Here is a 14,291-nt window from a genome sequence, read left to right as displayed (position 1 = left end):
CAGGCTGGTCTTGAGCTCATGACCTCATGTGATCTGCCCAAAGTGGTCTCCCAAAGTGTTGGAATTACAGGCGTGAGCCAACGCACCCAGCCTGAGCTTCATTTTTAATTACAAACAAAGACCATGAACAGCCAGCCAGCCAGTCTGACAGACTAAGCCAATCCCACTCTGCCCAACTAGCCGTTTGTCTCTTCTTCACTCTTCCATCCTCAAGCCATCTTACACTCACTTTTTATCTGAGAGGAGCATCCAACTTGTTCTTCAGCAGGAGATTCTGTCTCCATTTGGACATATCCTGATCTACAGAGCACAAGGTACTATATGTAGTTTGTAATTATTATACTAAATGATGTGAATAGTCATAAAAATAATTCCCAAATTCAAATTCACCAGCAATTCAATATCCTCCAATTTTCCCTCATATGTATCTGGCCCATATATCCCCATAGAGCTCTAATGGATTTTAATGTTAGTAGTAGCATCACCCGCTGTATGGAGTCTGATATTCTGGAACATTCTTGAGCAACAATGCTCAGGAAAATCAAGGAATAAAAGGATTTGCGAACTAATATCCCTCTACACCCTGATTCCTACCACCCTTCCACCTGTTGCTACCTGAAAATAAGAACAATGCTTCAAGCAAGTACACAGCTTTGGAAAGCCAGGACTTGGGAGCAGTGAGTGAGGAAGGAGGCATGCCCCTAACCAGCTGGTCAGATTTCAAGGTTTTCAACCCTGGCTGCAATTTAAGACAACCTCAGGACGCATTTGTACGTGTGCCTGACTTACCCATGTGTACCTTCAACATCATTGCCCAGACCCCACCCTCCAGAAGTTGTGTAATGGATTCACCTGGAGTAGAACCTGGGCATCAGCAGTTTTGTAAAAATACCCCAGGTGATTCCAAAACATAGCCACAGTTGAGATGATGGTCAATACAGTATCTGATGCAGCTGAATGGTCCATACATCCACAGAAGGGAGAAAAAAAGGCATAGTTAGAATTTCCAAGAATACCAAATCCATATTTTAAAGTGAAATGGAGGCAACTCTGCTAGGGCAAGACCTGTCACATGTTTGCTATTCCTAGAAAGAGCTGCAATTAGCTGCCAACGGATGCATTATTTCATCAGTCCATAAATATTCGATAAAAGTCTTCCGCTTTTCCTTTATGTCAACCTTGCAGAGGCAGGGAGAAAAAAAAATCTTCTGATAAAACACAGTACTGAACAATCATCATTTCCTTTTAAGTGATTAAAATTAGCATTCATAAAAATAACATCTTTTAGTAAAATCTCATTCGAGCATACCTCTAAAAGCCCTTGGAAATTCAAATAGGCCGGGCGCGGTGGCTCACGCCTGTAATCCCAGCACTTTGGGAGGCCGAGGCGGGTGAATCACGAGGTCATGAGATCGAGACCATCCTGGTCAACATGGTGAAACCCCGTCTCTACTAAAAATACAAAACATTAGCTGGGCATGGTGGCACGTGCCTGTAATCCCAGCTACTCAGGAAGCTGAGGCAGGAGAATTGCCTGAACCCAGGAGGCGGAGGTTGCGGTGAGCCAAGATCACGCCATTGCACTCCAGCCTGGGTAACAAGAGCGAAACTCCGTCTCAAAAAAAAAAAAAAAAAAAAGAAAAAAGAAAAAAGAAATAAATACATTAGTACAACTTTTTAAAAGCCTCTCTCAATTATTAACACTGCAGCATAATACAATTCCATTTCAAACTCAGTGGGAAGACAAGATTGCGCAGCAGAAAAAGTCCTAAATCAAGAGTCGCAAGGCCTGGATTCTAGTCCCAGTAATAAATTACATTAATTAGCTGTGTGATCATGGGCAAATTGACTTAATCTCCCTAGGCCTCTGTTTTCTCAGGGAAAAATTACATGATCTGTGAGTCCCACCCAGTTCTAAAATTCATAATACCAGGATATGGCTCCATCTTGCTGACTTTGTCTCACTAGCAAGTAAATGTGTTTAAAATTTAGAAAACTTATAAATTTAGAAATTCTAGTTAATTTAACCAATTCCTGTCACTGTGCATAAACTGAAACAGCAACACTGTGAAGCATCATGAATACAGCTCTATCTTCTATCTACAATAGAATTGCAACCTTCCTGCTTTAACTACGCCAGCAAGGTGATGGCTCCTCCCCCAAGTGCCTTTTTTTTTAAATTAAAAAAAAAAAATGATGAAAAGCAAATTTTGGCCACATTCTCACACGATTATTACTATTTTCTCTCTCTCTCTCTCTCTCTCTCTCTCTCTTTTTAGATGGAGTCTCACCCTGTTGCCCGGGCTGGAGTGTAGCAGCACAATCTCGGCTCACTGCAACCTCCGCCTCCTGGGTTCAAGTGATTCTCCTGCCTCAGCCTCCCAGGTAGCTGGGATTACAGGTTCCTGCCACCACGCCTGGTTAATTTTTTTGTATTTTTAGTAGAGATGGGGTTTCACCATGATGGCCAGGCTGGTCTCAAACTCCTGACCTCAAGTGATCCACCGGCCTTGGCCGCCCAAAGCGCAGGGATTCCAGGCATGAGCCACCACGCCCAGCCATTATTTTCTTATATTCTCCTTTATATTGACTCATTTCTACTTAAATATAAGTAGTGGCTTTTTCCTAAATAATTTGGTATACTTTCAATCTTATTTCCTATTCAATATTCCTATGTAACTTTTTTCTTTTTGGTTTATACATAATAATTGTACATATTTATAAGATACAGGGTGATATTTCAATACATGCATACAATGTGTAATGATCAAATAAGGGTAATTAGTATGTCTATAGCCTCAAACATTTATTCTTTCTTTGTGTTGGGAATATTCAAAATCCTCCTTCTAGCATTTTAAAAATATACAATAAATTCCTGTTAACCATATTCACCCTACGGAGCTAAGACATTAGAACTTATTGTACCTATCTAGCTGTAATTTTGTATCCATTAACCAACCTCCCCTCTCCTTGCCTCCTTCGTGCCCTTCCCAGTCTCTAATAACCACAATTCTACTCTCCAGATGTCATGTATTTTTAAAAGGAACTTCATAAATAGAAAAGTTTTGCTTGCCATAAATGGAAGGAACCCATTAAGTTGACACAAAAAAGGGAATACAACGAGATTCTAGCTAAATACTGTTGCCCACAGAAGGCTTTAAGCGTGAGGACCTCTTATCATTCTTATCAGAACTGAAACAGAAACAGAAAGGAAATAACTTCCTCATCATGTAATTGAATATTACTTAATCCCACATCCACATATCAACTGTAGTCATGCTAAGAGCCACTCCAGACCACGAGTACACACACATCTCACATGCTGGGAAGCACAACAATGGTAGCCACTGAGCCTCTGCTGATGTGGAATGTGATTCACCCCAGGGAGGAAGGTGTCTTATTAGCCACATTGTCACCGTGGCTCCCACTCGACTTCCTGTGCACTTGTGGTCCCCTTTATCTGAAAGCTCTCCTCCCTGTATCAACTCTACCGCACAACTCCGTTCTCTGCTCAGTGTCCTCTCATCAGAGAAGCTTTCCCTCACCACCCACACTGCTTCTCTTCAGAGCGCTCGTCACCAGCAAATATATTTATTCATTTGCTTATTATCTGTCCCTGACCTAATCCCTTCCCACTACTAGAATATAGTGAATTCCACGAAAACAAGGGCTTGTTTTGTTTACTGTTTTATCTTCAGCATTTTCTGTCTTGCACAGGGTCTCCAACCCCCATACCGGTCCATGGCCTATTAGGAACTGGGCCCCACAGCAGGAGGTGAGTGATGCAGGCAAGCGAGGATTACCACCTGAGCTCTGCCTCCTGTCCTATCAGCAGCAGCATTAGGCTCTCCTAGGAGCAGGAACCCTACTGTGAACTGTGCATGCAAGGGATCTAGGTCACGTGCTCCTTATGAGAATCTAATGCCTGATAATCTAAGGTGGAACAGTTTCATCCCCAAACCATCATTTCCCCCAACTTCCCTGTCTGTTGAAAAATTGTCTTTCACGAAACCAGTCCCTGGTGCCAAAAAGGTTGGGGACCTCTGGTCTAGCACATGGTCAATACTCAGTAAATATTTGCTGGATGAATGCATGAATGCCCTCAGCTGATCTGAAGATCCTCCATTTGCCTTGATATACCCAGTGTCTGGCATTCAGGAGGTCCTCAAGAAATATATGAAAATCCGGCTGGGTATACACAGAAACCTGGGCTGTCTGCAGACTTTCCCCTTACCAGCGGGAAGGGTCTTGCTATGGATACTGACTCACCGTTCTCACTCAAGTACACAGGACGCCGCTAAGCAAACACTACTCAGTCACAGTGGAAGCACGTGGATAGACCGCTAGCTAGATACACTGAGATCAACACTGAACTTTCATGCAGAGCAGGGTCAATTACATGGTACGATTGGAGGAACCTATGAAAACAATCCCAAGCTAGAAACCTCTCTAATAAACCCATCATAATATCTAAAATGTCTGCCATTAAGAGCTCAGTGACTTCAGATGCCTCCAGGTATGCAACTCAAAGCTAGAGTGTATCTCAGGAGGGCCGCAGGTGTGGTTCTGTGTTGTCACTCAAGGCTGGCACCACAAGGGGCAGGCAGAGCCCTGGAGCCCACAGGTAGAGAGGAAATGGACTAGCCAGTCCTGTGCACTGCTTCTGTAAGAGCAGCCAGGGAGTCCAGGGCACAGGGTATATGGGAAGGACAAGGTCAAGCCCAGGGAAGGTTGAAACAAGTGTCAGGCTAGGGACAGCCATTCTAATAAGCTCAAGAGTTGAGACATCTGATGCTGATGCCGGAAACACTGAGCTGTGTTCCCAGAGCTTTGTTCTTTGCTCTTGCTGCGGCTAAGAGCACATAAAGCAGGAATCAAACCAAGGGAGGAGAGAAAAACAAAAACACTCCCAAGCTTAAAGGAAGGCTGGGGTAAAAGGCAGGGTTACCAGGCAGACAGTTAAGTGAGAATCATCGCAGATACCCAGACCCACAGCCAGGGCCAACACAGTGGAACAGGGAGTCCTGTGGCCCAGGAGTCACTCCTACCATGACTTAGGCTGAGTCCCACCAGATGGGGAGACTGGGCTGCCATCAACCTCCTTTCCAGATCCGGATTAGCTCAAGCACTGGAAGGAGCTTGTCAGTGCCGACAGGGCCCATGAGCAGTGGGAAGCCAGGCAGGCAGGCACAGGCTGCCTTCACCCAGACACAGCACTGTCCCTATCTCCTAAATGACCTGACAGGAGCCCAGAGAGGGTTTCCAGCTGATCTAATGTCTAGTATGTGACCTTGGCCAGAATGACACACCATGAAGTGTTCTTTCCACTGTGCCAAGGTGGATTAAGTCATTTTATCACCAGAATTCCTCTTTTAAAAGGTAAGAGTCTTCACAGGGTGAGAAAAACAATGATCCATTAACAACTTTAACAACTTAGACTTTTTTTTTTTAACAGAGATTGGGAATCTGCCAACCTAGGCAGATTCTGAGAGAATCAAAAGGCTTTAGCATGTTTTCATGTGTTTTGAGATTTGATGGGGGTGGGGTTTAGAAGAGTAGAGCTAAAGAACAACATACTGCTCAATTCTTCTCTAAAAAATGACACCCAGCACCTAAGTGAAAAGCTGCTAACCAGGATCAATCACCAAAATAAAGTCTCTGAGACAGCTCAAAATATCCAAATAAGACAACAAAAATTAAAACAACAAACCAATAAAGGAGAAACCAAGCATCTCTGGGAAGACAACCAGAAAACTTTAACAAAATAAAATCAGTTCATTCTTAGAGAAGGATCAACCTCTTGGCTAAAGAGAAGGCTATTCCTTCCCATTTGTTCTCAAGGCCTCCCAAAAGAAGACTACTGAATGCAAACAAATTAATCAGTAAGTATGATCAAAATGAGGAAAAGGTAAGAAGAGGTTAATGTGTACATACATGTATATAAGCACCACATTCTCCTAGAGTCCAGTTCCTCAAAACTCAAAGAGATCTTTACACAAATTGAAGTGGACTATTTTAAATCTTATTAAAATGGCTCTATTACAACAGTGGAGAAGCACGGGGGTCTTAGGCAGCAGGTTCTGGATTTCTTTTCCACAGGGACGTTAAATTGAAGGGATTTCAACTCTGATACTCTTCCCAGGATTTACAAAAGAAACCAAACCTAGGTTTCCAATTCAGTAAATACCAATTTGATTTTAGAATGAGAATACTGCCACCAAATTAATTACTTTAAACACACAAATAATATTTTAAGGTCTGACACAAGAGAAGTTGTTTAACTATCAAGTTTAAATGCATCATTTCTTCCATTTCTTCAATCCTTTCCTTCCCACATACATAAAAAACTATGTGAGTGTGTATATACACATATTACATGCATATATATATATATATATATCTCATGCACACATCTCTAGAACTTATGGTATACAGGATTTTCAATAACACATAAAGATTTTTAAAGTGATTTTTATGAGATAGAAAACTATAAAGTAAAGAAGTGAATGAATGATAAACTCCCAATTCAGGGCTTTTCACTGAGCGGGGTTGGGAATGAGATAGGCTTGGGAAGGAGTGCCCGGAGTTCTTAAAGGCCATCATAATATTATTTTTCTTAAACTGAGTAATGGAGAGATGGGTGTTCACTGTACCATTATTCTCTGTACCTTACTTATATTTTGTAATATTATTTAAAATATTCAATATTTAATAAATACAAGTCTTTTTAAATGAGTTTATGTGATTGTCGCTGTGGAAGGTATTCAAAGACATACATAAATCAAACCCTCACTTCAGAATGTTTTTTTCAATAGTAGTGTTACTCAATAAAAAGTAAAACAATTAAGATGACTGTACGAATTTGTTCCAGGGCCAACCTTCTACAGAAATAACAAATCTTGAGAGAAACCTACTTTTTCTAAATTTCTACACAGATATGCTCCATTTTTTCCCATTATGTACTGCTTCATTCTGTTTGCTTTTGTAAAAAACTATTTTTCCTCAGCTTCTATGTAACTTTCATCATTTTGTAAAAAAACACCTTAACTCTTTCTGTCTGAATGAATCCGAAGAAATAAAACTGGGGTTATACCTCTATGAATGACATACAATAGCATGATTTGTATCACCCAAAATGACCATAAAATTAGATTCAGTATTTTGATAGGAAAAGGCTTTCAGCTTGCCTGTTTTGTTGTTTCCAACTACGTGTTACCAGCAGAAACCTCTAAATCAGGAAAACACCAATAATTTTTTAACATTTCTCCAACTCCATGTTTTCTACTCTGAGTTCAATAAAGTCATAAAAACATCTTAGATACATTTTTGTTCAGATATGTGGAGTATTTCATTTTGTAAGGACAAACCAAGCAGTGAATTCCACTGGTCTTCAAAAGCCAGCTACTTCTAATATTTCAAAAAAGTCTAAAAGATACATTTACCTGTAACTAGCCCAAGCTAGAAACGAAAATATTTTTGCTTTTTCCACTGGAATCCTGCCAGGTCTTCCTAAAGTGAGCTGACTATCTCACGCTGATCAGATATTCAGACATATGTCAAAATATGAGGTCCGTGGAACAAAAACAGTAAAAGTGGCCTTATTATCAGTATTCATTCTTTTTAAATCAGTATTTAAAAAACAGCAACCACAAGGTCTGGGGCCCACTGAACTGGAATACTTCTATCACTGTAATCAGAAACCCCAGAGAACCCTGATTCTCTAACTTTGTTAAAAACGTGCAAGTCAACTTTCAATGACTTTTTTTTTCAATGTTTAAGTTCCGTTCTCTGCTCCTTCATCTTTGTAAAACAGAGTCAAGGGAGGTTAAGAAGCAGCAAGTGTTTCCGTATCACATATTCTTCCTGCTGTAAGCCAGGCTGACAGAACCAGAACTCTTGCTGTCTTCTCCAGCTTCTAATTCTCCCTCAAATCAAACTGAGACCCTCTCCAAACTATTGCCCTTCGTAAAATTAAAAACTCCAGTTGTCTGAACTAAGCTAAACTAAAAAGGACACTTTAAACGAATAACCTTTCAAAACAAACCAAGTCAGCCTTCAACGTAATTCCCTTTGGCCACACAGGACAGCCCAGGGGACAGGTGCAGGACATGCCTTCCTAGAGGCTATCTCCTCCTCCGTGAATCTGACCTTTTCCAGCTGGTAGCTCTGGCACCTCACAAATCAGTTGTCAGTAGGCCGAATGCCTGCTTTCCATCTGCGCTTTCCAAATGGCTCCTGATGCCAACGGCTGAGATATGACCTGGCTCTCTGATGAGAACATGCTTCCCAAGTGACATGCCAGGTTTCCCTGGAAGCATTCCTAAATGCATTCTCTGAGCCCCCTCCTTCACCTCCCAGTCACGGTTCATTCTTCCTTCCCGTCATTTCCTAATGCCACCTCTTGATCCTATGCCTCCAATATCATGTCCCTTCAGTCCCAACTCCTTACCCACTTTCATCAGCTACTGGCCCTTGTCCTGCCTTACATCTCAACTTCAAATCTAAAGGGCATAGTTCTGGCCAGGCATGGTGACTCATGCCTGTAATCCCAGCACTCTGGGAGCCTGCAGTGGGTGGATCACCTGAGGTCAGGAGTTCAAGACCAGCCTTGCCAACATGATGAAGCCCCATTACTACTAAAATTACAAAAATTGGCCCAGGCATGGTGGCACATGCCTGTATTCCCAGCTACTTAGGAGGCTGAGGCATGAGAACTGCTTGAACCCAGGAAGTGGATGCTGCAGTGAGCTGAGATCATGCCATTGCACTCCAGCCTAGGCAACAGAGCGAGGCTCTGTCTCAAAAACAAACCAACCAACAAACACAAAACCAAAGGGCATAGTTTCAACGTTTTGGAGCTGCTTCGAAGTGATCTTTCTGAGCCCTACCTGCAGGCAGGCTGGTCATGGCTTCTTCCCTTGCCTTCTTCAGCTTCTCCCTGACCCAGGGAAATTCCTGTAGGGAATCTAGGAATGTATCAAATGCTTTAGGGCCTCTGGAAGGTAGGATATCCAGCAGCAGCATTGTTTTCCGGAGGCCTGTGGTTTGAGCATTGATTTCTTGAACATGGTTTTCCGTCAAGACTCCTTCCTGGTAGAGGTACTGAAGAACCAGTCCCTCCACCAATACCTCTGCACCCAGCTCCAGGCGAAGTGAGCGGAGCACTTGTTTGTCTCTGGCCTCCATTTCTCCCTGGAAAGAGCCAAAATCACAGCTCAAATTACAGACATGCCGATGTGCCCTAACGACAGTGTCACTGAAATCTAAGTTCCTTCAGGTCAGGCATATCTTCAGACCGTAGCAGAGTGCCAGGCCATGGTATTTAATGCACGGGTGAAGCCAAGTTAATTCTGAATGTTTCCTAACAGAACGAACAACACCGATGATGAATCATCTTTTCTGTTTCTGCTTTTCACACAATGGGGTCCCAGCTCAATTCCTTGCTCAATAAAGAAATTTGGAAAAAGAAAAAAAAAAAAGTGGGTCAGAGACCCTTCTGAAAAAGCAATTTTTATCTGAAGATCACACAGCAGCATTAATGTTAACATGCTGGAGAAGAAATGGTGGTTTTAACATTGCTCTCATCAGACCTGCACCAGCACCACGGCGGAAACTGCCACGCTGGACGAAGGTGCCCTTTTGACCGCAAGTATCTGCAAAACCTGATCAGTAATAGGAGGGCAGGACAGAAATCAGCAGCAGGTACAGAGTTTAAGGCTCTTTTTGCTAAAAGTCCTCTACACCATCACCTTCAAGAAAAAGGTTGTTTTGTGCCCAGTCTACAATAAAACTTACACAATATACAGTCACAAACTCCATTCCTTCCCACTAAGAATTCAGAGTCTGTAGCACATTATCGTGGCCACACCTGCATGGGACATTTTATGGGATTTTTTTTCTCTAAAAAAAAGCTCACACCCAGCACTGGTCAGTAGCCAGGCACGATTTGAAGGTGCAGTTCCACCACCCCTGCACCAGTGAGCTGTGGCTTGGTTGTGTGTGAGGCAGTGAAGAATAAATGACAGGGAAGGGAGGTACGGATGACACATGCGGCTTCAGACACCCCCAGGCAGTACTACTGCTGGGCGACACCCAATCCCACACTCCCCCTGGCAACCCTGTGAAGTTCGGGAGGTGACAGGTGAAGAAGGGAGGTGTTCACATTTGGCTGTGAGCTCCCATTGGTAACTTTTTAAAAATTCTCTGCCTCAGCCGCTGAAACCCTTGTATCAAAGAAGAAGAACTATGGGCGGTTTCTCTGGCAACTCGACCCGCTAAAGAGGGAGTGCTGGGAATAAACTTAAGAGCGGACCGAGGGGAGAGCGGGCCTCCGGCACTGCCGCAGCCACCCAGCCTTGGCCCGGATCGGAAATGGGGAGCAAGTTAGAGGGGCGGGGAAGCCTCCGCAGGCCCAGGTCGCAGATGTTACAGTGCAGGATTTTCAAGAAAAAATGGATTCCTGTTACTTACGTCTGCAACCACGTATCTTTGGGGCGGGGGGAGAAAAACTGCAACCGGAATCCTGATTGTTAGGGAACCTGCATCGTAAGCACCATCTTTGTTAAAGGCGAAAGCCTTAAACAGGAAGTGTTGACGCCATCTTTGTTGAGGGCAAGCACAGGAAGTGCTGTCGCCATTTTTATTGAGCGTTCAAGGGTCGGATTGAAGCTCTTCCCGCCATGTTTACTGTGGGTAAACATTCAATCGCGGGGAGCTGGACAACAGTAGCATCACTTAGAGGGTCTAAGTAATGGAGTAATTGGATCTTTGCATTTTAACACAGTAACTCCATCAGGGCCTTGCATACAATTGACATGACAGAGAGTCAGGTCAAAAATCACCCTAGGAGAGAAGCCGTCTCTGACCTATCTGATTAAAACGGCAACACAGCCGCCCTCATCTCCTGCACTCCCCATTCTCTTAACCAACTTTACTTTTTACATATCACCATCTTACTAAAACTTTTCACTTACTCATTTGTTTATCCCTCTGCTTCCCTCCATTAAAATGCAAGTTCATTTCTTTATATCAAGGGTTCCTGCCCATGAAGAGTTTACAAATCTGTCGGTCAGGATTTCATTGCAGTACTCAGCTAGTTAGTTACTCCTAGTCAGAGAGGGATTTGTCAGTGGGGATTGGAGACATTAGAGATCATTGGAAAGGCTGGAGAAGGGCTGAATATCCACAGATGACTATCTGGATAAGAGTGCCATACTGGCTCCTGCCCACAATCACGAAGATGGCGTCAGGAAGTTGCCATGCCTTGTCCCCAACTTCCTCTCAACACCCGACAGAACAATTAACAGGACACTGGAACACTGCTGCAAAACACCATGGTCTCGACAGCTGCATTTGCCAGCAGCATGAAAACAGGACCTGCAAATCTTGTTCTGTTGTGTGCAATTGGTGAGACGAATATCACATGCAGAATATTAGCAGCAAGGTTGTCTAGAGCGTGTAGCTTTCCAGCTTGTGAAACACAAAAAGGTAAACTAAACGAGGGAAAGGCTGATACTAAAGGCCAATCTACTGCATCCACCACATTTTCAATTTGGAAAGCAAGACAAAATGCATGACCCAAATATAGAGAAACACAGGGATGTCAAATTGAGTGTCCTTCCTCACATTCCTTTGTGAAGTGGTGCAGTCAATCAATAAATACATTCATTGGTTCATTTTAAAACCAATTGGATGATACATACAGAAAGTCATATGCTTACTAAAACTTAATTGACAGTACAGGGGAAAAAAACTCCTAAAATGTTATTTCTGCCAAAGTTTTCACAGCTAAAACCTTTAGTGGAAAATGAAAATGCCTTTGTAAGCAAATCAGTGGAGAACAGTTCTGAACCTCCCTCCTCAAAACCTTCTAAAATTGTATTCAATTTACAGTGTTACTACGCCAGTTACCATTTTACTACACTATTAATGACAGTATTTTTACCATGTAGTGAGTATTATTACAGTCATTCATTGCATAACAACATTTGGGTCAATAACAGACTCCATATATGACAGTGGTCAGAGCAATAGGCTATGCTCTGTGGCCTAAGTATGTAGTAGGCTATACCATCTAGGTTTGTATAAGTACACCCTATTTTGTTTGCACAATGATGCATTTCTCACAATGTATCTTCATTGATATAACTGTATTAGCATTTTGCATGTGTAAAGACTGTGGAATCAGAATGGTCAATTGGCTTAGCCAAAATCTCACAGCTAATGTAGAGCAAAACTTGAATTCTAATGAAGTGACTCTGATTTCATGCTCTTTCCAGTACTCCAAACAACCCTGTATAGTGAAGTTTTTTTGTTCTAATGATAGCCAAATCACCCTGTTGCCACCTCCTATTCTTGATACTCTTGAGCTCCAGGTGCTCTCTTTTCTCTCTCCCTTTTCCTCTTTTGCTTGAGAATCATTGTCTTTTCCTCAGCAAGATTTCCCATCTGTACATAGACAAGTGTTAGCGACATTCTTTGTCTTCATCCAGATAAAGTGCAGACTGCTTGCAACATTGCCAAGCGTCGAGGTTTACAGGTTGAACATCCCTAATCCAAAAATTTGAAATCCAGAATGCTCCAAAACCTGGCTGGGAGTGGTGGCTCACACCTGTAATCCCAACACTTTGGAAAGCCAAGCAAGGCAGATCATTTGAACCCAGGAGTTCAGGCCTAGCCTGGGCAACATAGTAAGATCCCATCTCTACAAAAAATACAAAAAATTAGCCAGGCATGGTTGTGTATGCCTGTAGTCCCAGCTTCTCAGGAGGCTGAAGTGGAGAATCGATTGAACCCACGAGGTGGAGGTTGCAGTGAAACAAGATCATGCCGCTGCACTCCGGCCTGGGCAACAGAGAGAGACCCTGTCTCAGAAAAAAAAAAAAAAAAAAAGAAATGCTCCAAAACCTGACACTTCTGAGTGTCAACAGGATGCCACAAGTGGAAAATCCCACACTTGACCTTGGGTGAGGAGTCTCAGTCAAAACACAAACCTTTGCTTCATGTGCAAAATTATTTAAAATATTGTATAAAATTCTTTTCAGGCTCTGTGTATAAAGTATACATGAAACATAAGTTTTGTGTTTAAACTTGGATCCCATCCCCAAGTTTATTATGTATATGCAAACATTTCAAAATCCAAAAAAAAAAATTCAAAATCCAAAACACTTCTGGTCCCAAGCATTTTGGATAAGGGATATTCAACTCATACTAACTTTTTTGGAGAGGAAAAACAAGTGGATTTTTTTCTAACTATAAACTTGATAATTTTCGAACGTAATAGGAAAGTTGAAACAAATAGCACAATAAACGCCCATATAAAGTTTCCTATTTCTTGATGACTCATCATATTTGGAAAGACATGCCATCTCCTAGGAGCTAGAAGGTGAGCCTTGATGATGGTGCCCAGAAGGAGGTGGGGAGCCAACAGTAGGCTCTGCGAGAGTTCACTGAAGAGAATCAGCAAGAGATAGCAGGAGAGTGTCAGGGCAGCAACCAAGGGGCGTGGCGTCCTGCAGCAAACAACCTGAGAGGCTGGGCATTAAAGATCTGACTCTTAAATCCACAACATGAAGCCTTTGACCATCACATTCCTCTTCCCATGGCAAATACAGATGAGTATCCATGCTGTCTTTTTAAGCAACTAGGCTGAACAACTAGCCCACTCCCATCAGCCACCCCACCTTAGCATACAGCGATACTTCGTGGCAGCACACGAAAGACCCAGCTTCACGAAGACAGATTAGCCAAGACCAGAGGGCTTCTAAGGAATGAACACAGATCAGCATCATTATAACAGGTGGTTACTCCTCCGCTCTGGCCAGCGCCTCTCTGTAGTCTGGAATTGTGTCCCCACAGAGGATTAAGCACCTGTTGCCCAATGGTAACAAATCCATCTTCCGAAGGACAGATATTTTCATTTTCTCTCTCCCCTAGTATGTTTACTTGTGTCAAGATATCCCTATTGTGAGTGTGCAAAAGAAAGAGTCAGAAAGAACAAATGTAGTATTATTCTCTTTCAATTGGGTCTTTGGTTTTGCAGCCTTCACAAAATAAATCAAAGGAATTGGATGTTTTGGTTCTTCCTGTTTCATTGACGTAGAAATTAAGTCATGGGGAAAAACAATCTTTTCAAGCATGGTTGAAACATTTATTAAAATAGATCATAAATCAGATCACAAAGAAGTGTTAACAAATTCCTAAAAATCAAAAGCATATAAACTATGTACTCTATAATTATACAGTAAAATTAGGAATTCTGACAAAAGGATCGCTTCCATAAATTCCATAAA

General features: G+C 42.4%; 1 protein-coding gene across 10 annotated transcripts in view; it reads right to left on the bottom strand.

Annotated features, from left to right (window-relative positions):
- CRADD (CASP2 and RIPK1 domain containing adaptor with death domain) overlaps positions 1 to 10,621 on the bottom strand; it is a 194,701-nt gene extending 184,080 nt beyond the window's left edge. For 9 of the 10 annotated variants that reach the window (XR_004275038.1, XM_032297933.1, XM_032297883.1 and 6 more), the window contains exons 1-2: positions 10,471 to 10,621; positions 8,889 to 9,192 (exon numbers count right to left, since the gene is read on the bottom strand). Coding sequence is in view for 9 of the 10 variants with exons in the window: in XM_032297933.1 (XP_032153824.1) it covers positions 8,889 to 9,186 (298 nt within the window). In the remaining variant the exon portion in view is untranslated. Of the gene's footprint in view, positions 1 to 8,888; positions 9,193 to 9,916; positions 10,116 to 10,470 lie in introns of those variants that run through there. The other variant, XM_032297887.1, reaches the window with a different exon arrangement.
- Between the last annotated feature and the right edge of the window lie 3,670 nt (positions 10,622 to 14,291).

Source organism: Sapajus apella, unplaced genomic scaffold (genome assembly GCF_009761245.1).
Source record: "Sapajus apella isolate SASKATOON/1434 unplaced genomic scaffold, GSC_monkey_1.0 scaffold2, whole genome shotgun sequence".
Classification (NCBI taxonomy): Eukaryota; Metazoa; Chordata; class Mammalia; order Primates; family Cebidae; genus Sapajus; species Sapajus apella.
Note: the sequence above shows the minus strand (reverse complement) of the source record. Positions and strands in the feature narration are given on the sequence as shown.